This window comes from Oxyura jamaicensis, chromosome 4 (assembly GCF_011077185.1).
Source record: "Oxyura jamaicensis isolate SHBP4307 breed ruddy duck chromosome 4, BPBGC_Ojam_1.0, whole genome shotgun sequence".
NCBI classification, from domain to species: domain Eukaryota; kingdom Metazoa; phylum Chordata; class Aves; order Anseriformes; family Anatidae; genus Oxyura; species Oxyura jamaicensis.
In genome coordinates, this window is record NC_048896.1 from 79275313 (window position 1) to 79295911 (window position 20599).

At 35.8% G+C, this 20599-nt stretch overlaps 1 protein-coding gene across 15 annotated transcripts in view; it reads right to left on the reverse strand.

The window, feature by feature from the left end:
- The window catches only part of SLIT2 (slit guidance ligand 2), a 256661-nt gene that overhangs the window by 235371 nt on the left and 691 nt on the right, over positions 1 to 20599 (reverse strand). For all 15 annotated transcript variants that reach the window (XM_035323812.1, XM_035323806.1, XM_035323807.1 and 12 more), the window contains exons 2-4: positions 19243 to 19314; positions 17989 to 18060; positions 35 to 106 (exon numbers count right to left, since the gene is read on the reverse strand). In XM_035323812.1, coding sequence (XP_035179703.1) covers positions 35 to 106; positions 17989 to 18060; positions 19243 to 19314 — 216 coding nt within the window. The remainder of the gene's footprint in view (positions 1 to 34; positions 107 to 17988; positions 18061 to 19242; positions 19315 to 20599) is intronic.

Genomic DNA, 20599 nt, shown 5'->3' on the forward strand with positions numbered 1-20599 from the left:
TTTCAACAATAGTTATTGGGTTATGTCTACTTACAGCCTGTATAACTTCGGTGTCCCCAGAAAGAGCAGTTCAGAAAGCAACTGGAGGTTATTTCTGTTTAGGCGCCTTTTGAAAGAAAAATAAAAGGTTGTGTTAGATTACTTGTAAAGTGCTACGGCAATGCAATGCATATACTTTGAGCAGATTCCTGTGCTGTAACAAGCTGATTTTAAAGACCAGAAAGACTATGTAATGCTGGTCCATTAGCGGAGACATGGTCCAGCAGTAAATTTACCATGGACTAATTACATTTTCTGGTTTCCCCAACAGACTGTATTACCTATTTCATTTTATGAAAGATTATTTTGAACTTCTGTAGTGTGAATCAACCACTAATTCAGGATCTATCCCACATAAATGAGAAAACTAAAAAAATACAAAACCAGCCGAGTAACTTCAGTCTTCCTCCAACTGTGTTCCTCTTAGCATAATGAAGCAAACAAACATTTTGTGACCTTGAAATACTGTTCACAGGAACATATAGCAAACACATGAGCTTAGTTAAGTAATAAGAGAATATATCTATATAACCTATTTCAACAACAACAACAAAAAGCTGTTACAGAAACCCTGATCAAATGAAAGCCAAAAAATCAGGAAGTCACAAGTTCTATTTGGCATTACAGGTTTTATTTGTTTTTGGCATATGGTTTTGTCTATAGCTGTGAAATACTCAAAAGTTAAAATAAAAATAATAATAATAAAAAAGTTGTACATAAAACTACAAAAGAAAAATTGCAATTGGAATTTGAAGATACCTATTTGTCTATGAAGTTTCTCACTGAACATCCTGACCAGGGTTTAAACCTATTTAGTTTGATGTGACAAGTTCCAAGTCCACTGTAATATAACTGTAGGTAACAGAACAACCCCACAACCCCTCTCCAAAACAAATACATTCCATCTTCATGATTTTTTTAAACATACAGTGCAGATTATTCTTTCTAACGTGTATAAATGACAGCCCTGGAGCATACAGTCATACCATTCAAGAATTCAAACTCAAAACAGGTTTCTGTTTTTAAACAATGCAACACACATCATCTACCATTCAAGCAAGGCAACATACTGATAAAACTGTTTCCTCCTAACAATTTCATCACAATCCAAGTTCGCAATGCACAATGCTTTTCAATCCACTACTTCTAAGGGCATTCCTCGCCACCATACCACACAGTGTAGTCTGATATATATTTTTGTCCCTTAAGCATTACTTAGGTCAACAGGTATTTATCAAGACATTCCACAAGGTTAAAAAAAGCTACTGGGCATAAATTATGCAAAAATAAGTTTTAGAATTTCATAAAGTTTCAGAACTTCTTGTTTGTTAGTCTTAGGGATGAATTCAAACAATTCAGCTAATTAGTCTCTCAGGGCTGATTTTTCATACTATAACAATTGTTCCACATAAGGGTCCTTCCAATTTAAAGGTTTTTCCATAAATTCCCATATGTAGATGGATACACACTCAAGACTCAGTTTTATATAGCCACATGATTTAGTTCACTTCACTATTGTTCCCTTAAATTTCAATGTGACTACTGATGAGATCAAAATAACCTGAAAAAGACTCTTACATATCCACAGGCTTGCTCCCACATTTCAAATGGTGAGAGAGCAATCAGGTTTTTGAGGTCTAGATATTGACAGTAATACAATTTTAATGTCATGTTCCTTTTTGTTAGTCAAGCACCAGAAATCCTAGTATCTTTAAGCAGAAGAAATTTCAGTCACACATTCTGAAGACTAGAAGAGACCTCTGAGTGAGAGGAACGTCCTGAAAAGAAACGATTATATCACTGGGATAAAGTGAGGTGAGTGAAGATGCATTTTAATAAGAAATAGAAAAAAATGCTTTATCCAACAGCAACAAAAATATAATTGTGATCCCACAAATCATATTCTCAAATAGAAGTAAAGTTTTGAGTATAAAAGAAATATACAACTGTAAAAAGAAGTTAATAAATACTGGAAAACTTCTGATTTGAACACTGCCTCAGAAAACCGCACCTACATAAAAAAAAGTAGCATTTTATTATTTGTATTGCATTTTCAAAATAAGGCAATTAAAAAACCAGACACTTTCTTACCTTTAGTAAGTTTTTGCAGAAGAGAATTAAAGACAACAAAAATGAAATAGTAGGAAGAAAACTGTTTCAAAGAAGTGATTACATTTCTGATCAGAAAGGAGTATTGTGAACATGATGGAATTCTGAGAAACTGAACATGAACAAATGGTTAAATAAAAGAAGTAAAATTAATTCAACCTTTCTCCATGTTAAATAGTTCAGACTTAATCCTCTAAGGATACGATTACATATCAAAAAATACATGGGAAAACCTGTAAAGACTTTGGCAAGTTAGTCTCTAATCAGAAACTATTAAGGACAAAAATCTGTTCATATTTTGCAAGGACTATTTGCTTCAGATACTAAGTAATAATCACTAGCTCTAACTGAAGGTGCAATGAAATCACACATTATCTGAATGTCCAACATAATACAAAAATGGTGATACTATACAATGACGTAACATTAATTGATGGTGGAGTTCTTCAGACAGGCTTGCCTTTCCCTAAATGGCAACAGCAATCTTAAAAGGATACATTCAGCATCACTTGGTAAGTATACTTCACAGGCCAAGTAGTTGTGCTAGTACACAACTTTCCATACAAGCAGTTAATACCTTAGATCATGAGTTTCTATAGTTCACATGGCCCACACAACTGAGTATATATAATTTTAACAAAGTATGAACATGCTGCTGTGCAGACATTAAAAATCTAAATTATAGGTAGTAAATAAATCTCATGAATTAACCTAACAATAATAGCAGTACATTCATGACTCAAGAGTTTCTACCAACTGAGCTTGGCACTTGGAACTTTCAACCTACATTTTTACTTTGCCTTTCACAAAATTAAAACATTTGTTCTTGAGCACTAAGTGAATTGAGGGGACACGAGTTCAATAAACTACCGACCATTCAGTATTTTGTAGTTTCTACTTCGAACGATCTCATCCCTCTCATTGTAGCTCCTTTTAGGAGCTCAGCTTTCTCTACCAAAAATCTGGATATCCTTTTATTATCTGTGCCTAAGAGTACCAAATACTGTTAATTTTTGTTATGGCAATGAGAGGCATTTCTTTTGCACTATTACTTCAAGAAAGAGGCTTCAGCTAAATCTAACAAGTTTTATATATATAAAATATTATATACTAAAAAAATGCTTTCAATAGGGTGAATTTTTTTTCTTAAATTTCTTATATGTAATTTTTTCAAGACTACAATAGATATGTTAAAAAATAAATAAATCTATGTATTCAAACATAAGTGAATGAAAGGGATGTGTGGTGAACCTGGCACACATACACCAGTATGCCAGAACACAGCAGTTTTCACAAATACAGTCAACTAACTATGAAGAGTTTGCAATCACTGAAATAGAGCCACACATAAAGAGTCCAGAAAATACATTCCTACTTTAAAACAGATATTGGTTCTCTGATACTGATATTGCCACCTTTTCCTGTGGCAACTTTGCCTCATGCAGACAAATTTAATTTTGTCTGAAATAACAGTACCTATCTTCAACACGCAGACATAGAATAAGTGTGAGACAGACATGATTGTCTTTGTCCCCAGAAGTTGAAAAATGAGGTAACCACAGATTTAGGAGAGAGAAAAAATAAAACAAACAAAAAACACAGAACACACAAACAGTCATTAAAAACTGCAAGAACTACAGGTACCGCAAAGTAAAAACAACCAGAAAATAAAAAATAATCACTTTTTCTTTCACTGTGTCAGCACAGACCTCACTGCAGCTTGCTAGCAGACAGCATTTCCCCTGGGACAATGTGAGAAGAGAAATTTCAGTTGCATCAACTGAATTGCTCTCCCAGAACTGGCATTAAGTTCAAGGTATAGCACCGAAAAAAAGAGTGATGAAATATTCCATACTGTTCCCTTTCAGTTTCCCAACCAAGCTAGAAAAAAATGGCATTTCTCTAGCAAAGGAGGAAAGAGTTCAGAAGAGATGAAGTGTTAGTGGCATCAGCAACAGAAAATGTACTGGAGAATCTCTTCTGATATTGCAATACCTTGAACTGTAAAGTCCTTGGGTAGTAGCCAGAAATAAATGGATGAGGGTCTGACATCACATAATTCTTTCAATGTAACAAAGCTGAGCCACAGTTGCAATTAAAATAAATATAATTTCTGTTTCTTCCATTACTGAATCCAGCTTTGAGATGGGGCAAACTGACAGACTGGCTCAAACAAGTTTTTGAGCTTTTCATGATAAATTTCAGCAAGGTCCCCATAATACATAAATTACACAAAACGTTTTAAATACTTCAGTGTAAAGTTTCTAGAGCTTGGTCTTCCAAATATAGTAAGGGCTAGAAAACCAACTTTGAAGTGAAGTGATGGAAAAAGTGTATGAATATACTCAAAGATATTACAGCTTTCAGAGGAATCAGTTGGAGGACACAGAAGGGGAATCTTTGACAGATGGGCAGGCAAAAATAGTCCTTAAAGGAAGTTTGATACCAATAGGCAGATAAAACTTAGGTACAGATGAGCAACAGGTTACACGGTGAAGCATACAGCACAGAAAAAGTATATGTATAAAAAAATAACTTGATTTAAGGGATGCATGCACGGCTGAGATTACTATCACTACCCATAAGGAAACTGATTTGTTACGGGTTCTAGAGAATGGGCTATCCTTGCAGAAATGGCAACGTAACTGGGTTTTACTTGTCTTCTGGAGTCAGAGGATGTGTAGGTGGATGACAGAGGCAGAGTAAGTTTTGGGGAGAACATTTTAAGCTCCCAGTGACAGTATCCCAACCCAGCATGGTCTGGCCATCCCACCCATCCATTCTGTTGTCACTCTCAAGTTTTCTTGCCACAGTAACCGATCTACTATCAATCACGCAGAGGTAGGGAGGAAGTAGTGGGAAGAGAGGAAAAAAACAATTACACTGTTTGCAGTTTAATCATCTGCAATTACTACAATTCACAAACATGTCTGTATTTGTTTTTGAGACTTGTTAGCACTTTACAGTGGCTTAGAAGCAAGTTGCAGGGAATCAACTTCATAGAGTCAGAGAAGCCCTCATCTTTTCCCATGTAGCCTTGTCCTTATTCTATTCCATCCTTGTTCTGAGATGATCTTCGTAACAGGGGACCTCAGGAGGTCTCAACCTCCTGCTCAAAGCAGGGTAAGTTATGAGATCAAGACAGGTTGCTCAGGGCTTCACCCAGTACAGTCTGAAAAGCCTTCAAAGACAGATGGCACAGCCTCTCCAGACAACTGATTTGTTCCAGAACATAACTGTCCTCACGGTAAAAAAGTCTTCCCCTTATATCCAGTCATAATCTCCCCTTTCAGTTTATTCTTGTCTCACCACATTGGTGAGCCTGGCTCCAACTTATTGATAACTTTCTCACAGGTACTTGAAAGCTACTATTTTGTCCCCTACAAGTTGTCTTCTTCAGCCTAGATAACCCCAGCTAGAATACTTGCTGCTGGTTCTAGTTTAAGTAAATGCAGTTCTAACTGTAGGCCCCCAAGAAAGCAGAAGCCTTCAAAGCTAACTTGAGAACTGATCTAAGTTAGGAGCAATTCTAAGTAAATTATAAATCAACTGTACTCTTCTTTAATTAGAAAGAGTCTGTCCCATCGGATGCATAGAAGCTGAGAGCCTTCCAAAACTCTACATATAAGGCACAAATACATTTTATCCTACACCCATTGATTGCTTCAGGAATGATAGAAGGCTTCTAAATTACACAAAGTTAATGATAGAAGCCCTTATTCTTCATTCCTCCTCTGAAGTTAGGTGAGAAGTAAATAATGCTTTCTGTGCATAGTAACACACAGTACTGTATAGCTTAGAAACTCTACTCTTCAAAGAAGCACATCCACACCTATTGTTTGATTGTCATTCATTGTTTGATAGCAATGTTTGAAGACATTATTATCACACCATTTAAAAATACCACATAACACCTTTTCACTGAAGCTAATTTGCAAAATATTCATAGCCTTTAAAAACACAGACAATTTTCATGAAAGATCAATTTAATATGAAGTGACATGTAAAAAATTGCTGAGTGCTCATGCAACAGCAGTTTTTATTCACAATGATTGAGTGCCACAAGGCTTCAAGTAGTTCCAACAGGTTACAGGGATATGTACCAGCTGGGAAAGTCTAATACCAGTTCAGGCACTACGATCTCAGGAAATTTAGAATCAAACTAAAAAATAATGGAAGTATCTTGAAATGGGAAGCTAGTGCACAGCATGCAAATCATCTCCATGGATTGGTTTACACAGATTTAACCATCAAGTCCCAGAGAGCTGACTCTAGAGGCTCTGGATAATAAGCATCAAAATGAGTGATCCTATTCCCTCACCAGAGACCACATACAGAGCTTGACTTATGCTTAAGACTGCAAGGAGGGCAAATCTTCCTACTCTTGTCCAAAAAGCCATGTTGTTATATCTGCCAGAGTCTGAGAACATTCATGTATCAGTGTCCAATATCACACTCTGGTTAACTTCTACACATTTGGCAACTACCATTTATGAATGCACCTTGAGCAAACATCATCAAGTGATGAGATAGCCTGAGAACTAAGACCTAAGCAAAAAACTGGAGAGAATTGTTAACAGAAAAACTGGCACAAAGGTCTTGTCTGTAGTTAAGCTAATCATTATCTCTTTAAACGTAACAATATCAAGCTTGATATGCTGTCCACATGAGTAAAAATTGAAATCTGAAAAGTTCAGTGCTAATCTTCTATGATTTGCATACCTAAATTAGAGTTTGTCCAAGGTCAAGAACCACTTAATCAGAGCTCTATTTTCCAGGCTAAGTAGTAACCAGGCTAAGAAAGATGTCCAAATTAGTTTCAATTTGATATCAAATACAAATTAGGTATGTGTTTTATTAATAATTACTTTAAGTTGAAGTGGGACCCTCAAATAATAGATACCTCAGAAAAGTAATTTTATTACTGTGTAGGAAGTGGGGAAAGTTACCTTACAAATTATCTTACTACATTGTGCTAGCATCCACTACTTAAATTCTAATTATTTTCTGTCCTTCATTTTCCTCTTAACTAAGGTTGCCGTCAAGTCCAAAATCACTACATTCATCCCCTGCACCAATCGATTCTCCCTACATTATACAATTCCCTGTGCAACTAGTGTATCAGAAGCTTATATTAAATTTGCTTCTTTTAAGAGATATAAGCAAAGCTAGGACAAGCTTTTCATTTGAGGGTGGGGTTGTTGGGTTGTTTGTTGTTTTTGTTCTTGGGTTGTTTTGTTTTGCTAAGAAGAAAAGGGGAAGAAATGAAGGCAGTTGTTTTCTAGAGGCTTCAGTGTCCCTTACCATTTCAGCTGAAAGGATATTTCTACAAATAGCTGGTGATTACTCTTATTAATTCTACCTATCCCATTAACGTGTGAAAAAGCATGATCCAGGGAACTACAGGCTGATCAGACTCACCTTGTGGCTGGAAAACTAAGCACAGAGGAACTTCATGAAGATCAACAAAAGGGAAATGCAGAGCCCTAAACCTGAGGAGGAATAACCATATGCACTAGCAAACACAAGAGGAATACTACTCTGACCACAGCTTTATAGAGAAAGGTCCAGGGTGAACAGGAAATCAAAGGAGCCAGCAATGTGCCATCACAACAAAGGAGGCCATGAGCATCCTGTACTGTACAAGGAATAATGCTGCCAGCAGGTCAAGACTGTATCCTTCCCTGCTGCTCAGCTCTGGTGAGACAGCTGGGATACTGTGCCCAGTGCTGGACTCACTGCTACAAGAGACATACTGGAGCAAGTCCAGCAAAAGGCTGCAAAGGTGAGTATTCAGAGTGAGTATTTCCCACCTGTCAAAAGTGGAAAGGTTGAGAGAGATGGGGCTGTATAGCCTAGGGAGAAGGTTCAAAGGGATCTTAATGTGTACATTAATGTGTACACATTATGTGTATGTGTACCTCATGTACTTCCTTCCCAAGTACATAAGACTGAATCAAACTCTTCTCTGTGGTGCCCAGTGAAAGGACAACAGACAGTGAACAGAAATCAAAACAGGAAGTTACATTTTAACATAAAGTCTAAAGAGTGGTCAAACACTGAAATAGATAATCTTTAACATCACTGGGAAATCTATCATTTGAGATATTTGAAACCCAACTGGAAACAGCCCTCAGCCACCTTCTCTGGTCGACTTTGCTTTAAGCAGTGGCATTGGACTGGATAAGCTCCCTTCAAATTTTCAATTATGAGATTCTTTGAGTATAACCCATCAGATTTTATTCTACTTTGAGAAATGATAATTTTCCATTCTCAAGTTTGACATACAAATTAATGTGTGAAGATGAAAGGACAAATAAATGATGCTGAATGAGTCAACTCTAAGGGAGAATAAGAATAAAGCTAACAAAGATCAGTACCATCAAGATTTATCTGAAGACTCATTATTTAGACAAGAACTGCTTGTTGCTCCAGAAGATTTTAGTCTTGATAGAGAGGAGAAAAAAGCTCCTTAACAAGTAGGGCACAAATCCTGCCCCAAACATGACTATCCTCATCTGGGAAATGGAAAAAAAAAAAAAATCAAGTACGTTTATTATGACAACACTTCACTGTAGTAGAGATACAAGGAAGCATGCAAAATAACTCTAGCACTAACCAAACCATATCAATTGAATGAATTGCCTCTTATTTTCAAGTTTGTACAACACCTCACCAAATCTCAACATTTGAGGCCACTCAAATACTAGAGATTTTTTCCAAACCTAGGAATTTAAGAGTTGTTTTGTAATGGACACACACCCAACAGAAGGAAACAAATTAGGAAACTTTCATAAAGGAATATGGGATCAAGTATGAAGCAAGATGAAGCAAGAATGATCAGACAACAGACAGGGTATCCGGGGGGGGAGGGGGGGAGGGAGAGAGGGAGGGAAGGAAAAGAAATAAATGGTGTTGGATTAGGTGAAATGATCTATTTGGGGCAGACTGTTTAGACAGCAGACAAGAAGTGCCTACAAATAGTCTAGAAGGGCTTGTAACTGTCTTTGTTTACCAAGTTAGCACAGTAAGTTTTCATTCAAGTATTCTTGCGTAGCACCTGTATAGGCATCCTGCTAAACTAAATTCAGGCAGCCTGGTGTGTTCCAAGAAAATTAAAAGGAGTTGCCACATTGTATCTGATTGTAAGTCTAGGCTATTGTTAAAAACAAGCTACACAATACACTACAAACTATCAAGGAAAACAACACCGTTCTTATGATTTAGTTTTTATCCAGCCTCTTCCAATTAAATGAGGTAATATAACAGTATGAGTCACTGAAGTAACAGTCTTGCAGCCAAATTCCTCATGGCTTTTGGAGTTTAACTGTAAAATTCCAGGTGAAACTGGGGCTTCCACAATTAAAATTAGGAGCATTGTAGATGCCCTCTGAAATATACTATATTGAAAGGTAACATTAATTTTGTTAATTTTCACCTGTTGCCATCTACTATTAAATCTGTTTGTGTATGGTTTTGTCATTTAACTTGATCTGGATCTGCAAGAGGTGTGTTTTTTACTCTGTAAAAATAAAAGAATAAAGACGTATAGCTTTATTTATATAAAATGTATAGCTTTAAGTTTAATATCAGCACTTCAGTAGCATCAGTTTAAAATATATTATGACCACAAAACACTATTTGAAAGAAAAACATTGATAAAACAGTTCTGTAGAATCAGGTTTGGTTTCAACATTTTGCAACAGTGCAAATTACCCATTTCAGGGGAAGCAAGAAAGAAGAGCATCCAGCAAACAATGTGACAAAGGATGAGCACAAAACAGATGTGGGAAAAATAAACAGCCTTCCTGCCCTGGAATTTGTAAAAAGGTCTGCAAAGAGCAAACAGGACTACTCACTGCAATTTGACTTCTAGACCTATAAAAGGAGTCCCATGAGAAACTACACTCAAATTAGTAAAATATACTAAAAATCATAATGAAAGTTTACCAGGCTTTCAAAAAGAAGAACATAGCTCTTGGACTGAAAAGTTTTATCAGAGATTTTGTATTATTCTGCAATCAAAATGCAGCTATATAAGCTGATTTTTAAAATGCTATTAGAACCCTACTTCTCTTTTTAAATATCATCTTCAAATACAGCCTTTGTCTATTTTCTGATTTACCAGAAAAATTTCTAAAAAATATATTTGAAGTTGTTTTGACAAAAGTTTGCTAATACAAGATAATTACTGTAGTTTTTTTTTTTAAAAAAAAAAACTATAAATACAGGTGCCCCCGTATAATTCTTGTAAGACGGTCTCACATTCCTTTGTTAAGTGATTAGCACCGCAGGCTTCGCGGTCTCCTCCCTGTTCTAAAATGAGGAATGTGCTATGCGTTGCCCTTAAACTATGTAGGATTAGCAAAGAGAAGGATTTTTCACATCCGTGATTAACAAGGAATAACTGTTCACCCCCCTTCAGGGCTGTTCAAAAACATTCTCTACCTGAACTCATTCTTCCGCTACCTATACCTTTATGTGTGTGTGTTATTAACCCTTCCAATCCTCCTATTTTCAGACCAAAGCCAGACAGGTGCTTAAGTAGCAATGGTTCAAAGGGGAGAAAAATCATAACATTCAACAGGCTTCAAAACAAGTTTATACATAAAAATCCCAAGTTTCAGGCAGCCCAACACAGACCTTCCTGACTGTGACAGTCTGATTCTGTTCACAATGTATCCCAACTGAAAAAAATTAATTCTCAGTCTTCAGGAATGAACTTGCACATCAAAATGAAGAACAGGGATCAGTGAGAAAACCAGGAGACACCTTTATAGCTTGTGCTAAGAATCTAGTCTAAGAGCTCAGTACGTCAATTCAGATGACAACTCTGCTGCTTGTACAAAATAAGGTCTTAGTGCCAAAAAAGCTGCATTTCTTGAGACTACATATATAATCATACACAAAAAGATGAAGGAATTCATTACTATCATTGGTAAAAGAATTGCCAATTAATGAACAGTAGCAGTGACTCAGCTGCTAAAAACACTTTTCACAGTGGATCCCAAATTCCACATTAGCCTCTAAACTTCACATCTAAACCTATGTAAATTAAAAAAATAATACAATTTTGCTTCACGGTTAAAAACTAAGTATTTTTTATGATGTTATTTTGCAATGTTTGGCATTTTTTCCAGAAGTCCCAGCTCCTGAACTTTGATCATATAACTATGTATAATTGATTTTTTTTTTTTTTGGTGGGGGAGTAGAGGGTTGGGGGGCGTAACATTTCTGTTCTGCAACTGAAAGGGCTATACTCTACCAGTTTAGTCACCTACCCTTCCCCCCCCAAAAAAAAAGTTCAAAACAAGATTAAATATTCTAGAATTAACATATTGACAGAGCTCACATTTCAAGAAAATTAAAATCATTCTTTTAAGAGTTACTAGTTTTCCTACTTGGAACTCAAGTCTTACGGATAGAGCTTCTCAAATACTCAGAACAAAATCACAATCTCTTGCCACACCAATACATAATAAAAAGTTAGTACACAGGTTTATTTCAAGCTCCGAAGAGCATGTTTTATCCCATTAGTGGTACAGTCAATCTTATGTTAAAGAAACATCAGCAGTGCTATGAGAGTTCTCAATAGTTAGTTTCCTGTCATGCAGTATTATCAAGTGTTGGTGGAGCAGTATTATTCCTTCTTTGTAAGAAAGAACATACATGAAATATATCCTCCTAGACTAGAAAAAAAGAAAAGTACTAGTTTATCCTGTCCCTTTTGAAACAGCTGCTAATTCCCTTCACAATTTTCTAGGTCTGGTAGCTTTGTTGCCCAAGACAAATTGTATTTGTTTTTATTTTAGATGGAAAAAAAGAATATTTTAGTTCATTCTGCTATGCACGCCTTTGTAAGATGAGATGCTCTGTAAAACACTGCATGTTTCAGAGATCATAAAAACTCAGAAGTGAGTTTTTTATTTAGAATTTCTAAAACTTCTAATACAGCCTACGTTTAACACATTTATTAGAGACTAGGTTAAAGCCCAGATAACTCTAACCATGTAATATATAAAATAAAGCTAAAAGTCCTTTACTATACTGAGTCCCATATGACTGGCAAGATGGATTTGTGTGATCCAGAAGCTGCAAACCCAGCCGTTTCAGACATAGATTTGAATATGGAAAAGAAATCTGAATAGTACTTTGTTTACTAAGTGGAAAATATTTCTCCTTAAAAATATGTAATTGAAATACATACCTCTATTTCTGTGCTGTGACACATCTACAAGTTTCAAATCATTCATTCTTAGATGAACAAAACTAAGAGCTTTCAATACTACTGACTCAAGTACTCAGGCATGCACTCCTCAGTTAATGCTCCCCTTCATCATAAGTTTTAATAACTTGTTTTAATGCATTTGTCAAGATGTGGCCCCCAATACATAACAAGTACAGGCAATTTCTCAGTTCTGCTATTTCAGAATTGTGTTGTAAAAAGTTCAAAAAAAATGCATGAACTATAACAAAGTATTTAATTCTTCAAATATCTCTCCATCATTCAGTGATACATTGTAAGAAGCATGAAAATAGACAATATAGATGGCTTTCAGTTTAAAAGCTATTTCAAGTATCAACATGAAGTTCACCCTTACAGCATTCTTGTCTTTAACTAGGGATTTCAGCTGACTCACACCATAAAACTCGGGGGGGGGGGGGGGGCCTGGTTTTCTTGGAGAAATAAGTATTTAGCTCATGTACTAGATCAGAGACCGCGGTTGTTCTAGAACCTCTGAGTAACATTTTGCCTCTCTATACTAGTTTTCAGCAAAGTGGGTGAATTCTTGTGTTGGTTTAGTTTTTTTTTTTTTTTTTTGGTTGGGTGGGTTTTGTTGTTTTTAATTCTACACTGTAATTCTTTAGAACTATTAAGATAATAAATGGACTTTAGAAGTTTTATTAATTCAAGTATCAAAAGTGTAAGGGTTTGGCCTGGAAACACTTTAGGCCACAGAAGTAACCTTTCTCAGAAGAGTTATCAGCAGGACTACTCATGCAAACCAAGTTATTCATGTGGTAAATGTCTGCAGAATCAGACTCCAAATTAGCATTTTAGGAGCATACTGCTTCCTCAATGGATTATTCACAAGTACAGGAACAAAAATCAGGGTAGTTTTCAAACTATTGCTGTAAACTCTTCCTGTTCTGACACCTTCTGTATGTTCAGCATAGCCTTAGAGTTGTCATTTTTTTTTACCTAGCATTTGAGACACCAGTTATTAGAAAAAACTTACAATTAAAAATAATTTTCTTATCAGCCAAAAAACTTGCCCCGAAATGAAAAGCTAACTGCTCTGCTACATAAACAAGCAAATAGTCCATTCATTCTCATAATCTGTTTATATTGTATTTCTGGAGTAAAAAGAATTTAAGTAAATTTTAGACAAGCAGCTCATAACAAAACTGGTTCATAGGCTATAGCAGCTGTCTTCAAGCTTTTTATTTCCCTCCAGGTGACAGTAGCTTGTAAAATCATTGGGATACTACAAGAATAGCTGCAACAACACAGAAGGTGGTGTTCTTGGCAGTAAATGATAAGTTCTTAAAAGTCATTTTGAAGTTGTGTCCAGTGGTGGCATTAGACTGAAAATCACCACTTTCTAAACACTATCTTAATTGTTCAAACTATTACAAACATCACACAAAGATGACAGCTTTGAAAAGAAAGAAGAAACAAGTGTTTAACTTAAGCTATACAACTATAACATTTGCATAAGAAATATTTTGAAAAGATTGACTCCCATAAAAATCAGTAGTCTCTAGACATTCTTAAACATTGTAAAAATTCTCCAGACTGTGACCATTGTGCCTTCCTGCCACAAAACAAAATGAAACCTAACATATGTTGGTCATCTATCTAACATGGGTTCAGGCAACATGGGATCAGACCCTGAGCCTTTATGAGACCTGTCATGTAATGAACCACATACTCTTTAAGAACCATTGAAATGACCCTACTCATATGAACACAAGAATATAATCATAGAATGGCTTGGGTTGGAAGGGACCTTAAAGATCATCTAGTTCCAACCCACCTGCCATAGGCAGGGATGCCACCCACTAGATCAGGTTGCTCAGGCTTAGGGCCTCATCTAACCTGGTCTTGTACACTTCCAGGGATGAGGCATCAACAGCATCTCTGGGCAACCTGTTACAATGCCTCACCACCCTCTGAGAGGAATTTCCTCTTAAATAATAATACAGATTGGTGGTTGATATAGAAAGTTTTGCAAATACTGAATACATAAACCTGATATTAATTAATCCAACAGTTTTTGGCACTGCTTCAGGATGTACACAAGGTACAAGCTATCCCATTCATTATGAAATGGGCTATCCATATTGAAGTTCAAAGATGCTTGTTTCAACAGACACTGAGAGCATCTACACAATACAATAGACCATTTGATTCAGCCATTCAAGGTACAGGCTGCAAAGACAGACATATTCAGGGCAGACTTGCTAGATCAGAGTTCAGGCAGTGATGTACCAAATCAGTTGGGAGCAAAGCTAGTAGCCCTTAAACACTGAGATAATACTGCCAGAGGTTATACTTAAGGGAATACTGCAAAGTATACACATTTGACTGAAGAGTTTTTAGAGAAGTGTCCAACTGAAAGGCTTATAGCAAGATTACATTCATCTTAACCTGGGTCTCTTCAAAACTCAGGTTTCCATAAACCTAAGAACTAGCTGATTAAGTTGGTAGTTCCATCTTGTACTCCCTCCCAGTCCTTATGTAGCAGGCACTACTATATAACCATTTATTGCTAACTGAAAATAACAGCAGTGCTGCTGTAGTAACAATCACCTGTCACAGCAGTATTCATTGTGGTTGTAGTTTCCATTACACTTCTACAACCACAGCGGTGTGACATTCTTGTTATGGAACATACTAGGTCTGAATAGGTTTGTGTACATAGTATTACAGACCTAGTATACTACAGATTGGTTGTTTTTTCCTGTAGTTTAGTTGAGTAACATTTCTAACCATGTAAGAGGTATACATAGCTTTAAACAAATTATATCTTCAGTAGTTTCCTTTTGAATAAAAGGATGAGTTTCTTCTCCTAGGGATATAATTTTACACAGTGCTCCAGGTCTCTAATTTCTGTTTCAGTTAAAAGATTAAGTTATTCAGCATTTTGCACGATGAGATCTTCAAATGGGTATTCACAACAAGTGAATCTCACAACAAGTGAATCACTGACCAACCAAACAGTTCTTTGAAATTCAGAGTAACAAATGATTTTCTCACTGAAATTCCAGTAAAAAAATACCAAAAAACACACAAGTAGCACCACTTAATCTAGAGATAAATTAATATAATATATTCTAATGTAAGAAATGCATTACTTGTAAACAGTTTTATAAATCAAGTTCATTTAAGATCCAGTAAAATTCTTACACCATCCATTGGCACACCAGAAGAGCTACATCAGGTATTATTTGACAGTAGCTTGGCAGATTACACTTAGAGTGGAAATGTGGCATCCTACACCTACACATATTTATGTGTAGTGCTTGCTATTTACTGTATAAAATAAAATAATTGAAGTATCCACAAGTTCCCTGAGAAATCCTTCCGAATTTCAGAATCCCAAGGAGATGAATTGGCTGTCAGATAACATTGTGCCTTCATCAGATGGACTTGGCAGTTGTAAACAAGAGGAATTTTCTCAGCTTTTCCTCACAAATACGAAATATTTGCTCTTAGACAACAGCTGGGATGGTTTAAAGACATCCTGCCTATATATTCAAGCTACAAGTCACCCACACACCTAACACTGACTGAATTTCAGCAAATTAAAAAACACAAAAACTGACAATTACTGAAGCACAGAAAATTCTGAAGACAAAGCAGAATCGAACTTTTTAGGTCTAAAATTGACTGAAATTCCAAATGTCAGTTTGTTTGCTGAAGTGTGAATGAAAATAACCCAAAAGAGTAACTGCAATTATCAGAATTTTTCTTCTGAACTAGTATCACACAACTGTAAGATATCTATTGTTTTCCAAAGATTTTGCATGTTCATCAAGAAAAAGCAAAAAAAATTAATAGCAAGATGTAAACACTTCAGACAAGAAAGTCTTCACTAATAAAGCTTTTTTTTTAGTATTGCAGTTCTGTACTCAACATCAGAAATCTTATAATTAAATGAATTTTAACCTGTGTCATAATATCAAGATTTTTTGGAAGTATTCATAATCATGTAACAAGAACTTGCTTCAAGATAATCAAGAAATACAGTTGATAATATACTGTTTTAAAACTTAGCAAGTATTTTGTATCTCAGTATCAAACCACATTCATAATGAAAGCACAATTTTTTTTAGTGTTTATTAATGTTTCATGTATGTGTACTTACTGTTGCAATATGAACTACACTGCTGTTTAATTATTTAGTTAGACCTTATAAACTAAATTTAGGAATGTGTATATATTAATCCAATATACATCTCAGCAGGAAAAGCTGCACTAAATCCCTATGCTTTGTACTAAGTTTAAAACACATTGTAAAAAACATTGCATTAAGTCTGTTTTAACATAGCTTTGAAAATTCTGACTATGCATTTCTCAGAGCAGTCCCATTTAAGATTATTCAAAAAAAAAAAAAGGCTTCAGTACGTAACAGCACTTTCAATTTCTAGGTCAAAAAGTTAGTTTATTTTAAAAAGATTTCAGAAATATCACAATTATACACTGGTGGTTACTAAATTTCTTGAAAATCTTTGTCTATATTTACATAAACAATGTTTTTTGTTTGTTTTAAACATACAGCAGCTGTAGATCCAGAGCACAACTATAATTAGACAGAGAATGTTTAGGCCGGTGCTGCTTTTCAATGGATTCAAGCAGAAATACCTTTCTGAAGTTAAGGCACCAGTGACTGAGAGGCTAAACAAGACCTCAGAGGCATGTGTAGAGAAAAGGTGACATAAAAATGGAGCAACAAAAATGCCTGATAATGAAGACACTACTCTCAAGTTCTACACAAATTTACATTAATAAAGGGTTTTCCATCGATTTTCCTAGCTCAAACTATATTCAACTACCAGCATCTGGCTTTTAATGAGACAGATTTTGTAATACAAGTAGATTTTCAAGAAGACTTTCATTTGAGGAAACATGGCAAAATAAGAAAACATACTGAAAACTAATTCCCAAACCTGCTTAGCTTTCTTTACTAGTCTCTTATTCATTTGCTATTTGTATGTCCCACTGCAACAAAGCAGGTGTTTACACTTCAGCTTCACTAGCAAAAGCCCTTGTCTTCCCAGCTCCATCCTCTTTCCCCACAGGACTCACTTTAAAAAAAAATGGACAAATCCAATTCACTTCAGAAAGTTCACAGTCCATATTTTTCTTAATTCTTTGTAAAAGACTAATTCAAATACCAGCATAGATTTCAACTGTTGCTTTCATACTGCATGTATTAAGACTAAGCTTCACAACTAGCATTAACTTCCAAAAGGACATCATATAAAACATTCAGAATCTTCAAGACAAACATCTCATGTGATACACAAAAAAGCAGGGTTTTGTAGGTGTATTCACATTTGAAAAACTCCTTTGTGTTCAAGGGAAAAATATTTCATAGCATTCAAAACTTTTCCCTGCAAGACAACTGCAGTTTACACTTCAAATCTGGACTGCTCATTCAAGCTCCCCCACACACACAGTCTGAGAATTTCTTACTGCTCTCATGTCTCGATAAGGTTAGATGCCCCAAGTTAGAAAAAACAAACAAAACCAGAGGCCTGAGTCCATTAACACATAACTGATTTGATAGGAAATTATTTTCTCATATATTTAGAATTAAAAATACTTACAGCCTCTCCAGCTCTTTTAAATCCTGGAATGCTCCTCTCTCAATAGTGCTAATCTTGTTCTCCATGAGCTGACTGAAATGTAGAATTTTTTGTATGTAATTTTCAATAGCTCCAGCATCACTTGTTGCATGCATTAAGAGTAGCCATTTAAAGTCAACCTCATCAAAACACAACAGTTATTCTAAAACGACATCCAATTTAACCTCCTGGACTCTTGTCATCCAACACTTTACATGACATCATACACCCAAAAAGGTAAAAAATAATCTTCATTAAAATAAACAGGAATAGATATTACATTTACTCAAGGAGTCCCAAGTTAAAAGGTTACACATTTTGCATATATGCTGTGCGCATACATGCACATACAACATTGTTATTCAGCAAGCTTTAAGATTTCAGTTGAATGGTATGAAAGCAAAACTAGTCTCAAATGAGAACACAAAAATACAGAACAGTGGTGTTTAGAAAAAATATCAGTGAACAACTGCACTGAAACTGTAACCATAACAATAGTTTAACAAAAATTAAAAATTACCGCAGCATGATATTCTTTTTAAGAAGGAAAAAAATATACAGCTACTTGGTCAAATAAAATAGCCTTAACAAATAAGCTATGTAAGTTGTGCAGTATTTTAAATTTGATATTAGTTAACTACCTCCCCCAAAACCCATAGATTTTGAAAAGTTTCATAATGCTTCCAAAAGCATTTACAAAAAGTATCCAAATTATTCCTTGGTCAAATTCACTGCTAAAGTATTTTCTTTTTGTCCATAAACTGTAAAAAGAAAGAGTCACCACCTAAGACTTGCTTTTTTAATCAATTAAAGGAGTAACTTTTTACCTCTTTAACGAATTCCCTTACACTTCAGCTTGAGCGTACTTATTTTCAATGTGAACTATAAATTTACTAAGCTTAAACTGAAGTCATTCCAACAGTTATTCAGGAAGTTTTAACAACTCTTTTTTGTAACCTACATGCCAAATTAAAATCTCCATTTATTTTACAACCTTAGGTAGAGATTTAAGGGAAATATAAACAAGATGACATTTAAGTCATTTGCTAACTTATTTATATTGGTCTATAACACAGGGGAGAGAATGTAAATTCAGATGCAGTAGCACAAAAGTTAAAAAGCAATAGATAACCTAGCCTACTTATAAACTGAAAGATAACGAATTCAATATTTTTTATAACATAATCTGAAGCTGCGTGTCCTAAAATGAATCAGTGACAGAAAGGGAAAACTTACAGAACTCGAAGATGCCTTAGACCAGCAAAGTCGGTCTTGGTGATTCTGGTGATGTTATTTCCATTAAGATCCCTAAGAAGAATAATTCAGAAGTAGCAAAATTAAAACATTAAAAAGCTATTTTCTTTTTAAGTTATTTTGTTTGCTTTCACAGGCAGAGCATTTTTTGAAACTGCAAGATGTAAGCAATCCCAGTGAACCGTTCCTGCAACTACCACTGTGCGAGTTCCAGATTTCCAAGTGCCTGAACGAAGGTTTATCTCAAAAGTAGTAGTTTCAAATTTTGTAATAAGAAACCCTTACAAAGTCAGTTCTGCCTGCCATTATATAGCTTACATTTATCTTTAGCAACATAGAACAGCCAAAACCTGTCTGAACATTGGTTATGACTACAGTTAGAAAACCACTAAGGCTACTATAGAGACATGACAGTACATTAGGTTGGCTGATAAGAGTTACAAAAACTGAACAAGTGACAGAAATCAAGACAATTTTCTACATTTTAAACAACTTTCAGCTTTCACAGTATTTCTATAAAGGCAAAAGAGGTCTTTACTTTCTGTAGCAAACATTAGCTTTCAAACAAGCACAAGATTGTTGCAGGGTAAATACTTGGAAAGATGATTTTACAAAAACTGAACTCCTCACTTGTAGCACAGGAAGCTGTAACGACTACAGAACACAAGGAATGGTCAGAAGCAATAGAAAACTACACTTAGGCCCTAGTATTTCTGTTCATATTTCATTACTACTTTCTTCTGTGGAGTTATTTGTGCGTCCATCTCCCCTATCCCCCCCTTTAAAATATATATATATCAAGATATAAACTTCCCTCAACTGCAATGAGTGCAAATAAAACCGACTTTAATTCCTGAGGTAAGCCATTAGGAAGTGGTATCACATGGAAACTACCCTAACAATTACAGCTCATTTCCAACGTATTTGGGAAAAGAGTCACTTTTTTGTGTGTGTTTATACCACACGTGGCCAAAACACCACCGTAGGGAAACCACACAAGTCCCAGCAGAAGGCAGTGGCCCTGGTACTCTCCCGGAGTGAAATTCATCACTTGAGACATGTTCATACGCCAACATTTAAATGAGTTAGAGGTTAACGTGCTCATCTCTTCCTCTCCTCAGCCCCTCCTGACACCAGAGAGCACCGCCCGCACGCCTGCTCTCCCTCACGCCTGGAAAACACCCTCATTGGAGGGCACTGAGCGGTCTCAAAAAGGGGTGGGGGGGCTGAGGGGGTCGCATCTGAGGCACAGCTCGGCGCTGTGCGAGGGGAAGTGGAGCTACAGCACTTAAACACCCCTTCGCCCACCGGCAGAGCCCTGCCGGGCTTCGGCTCCGCG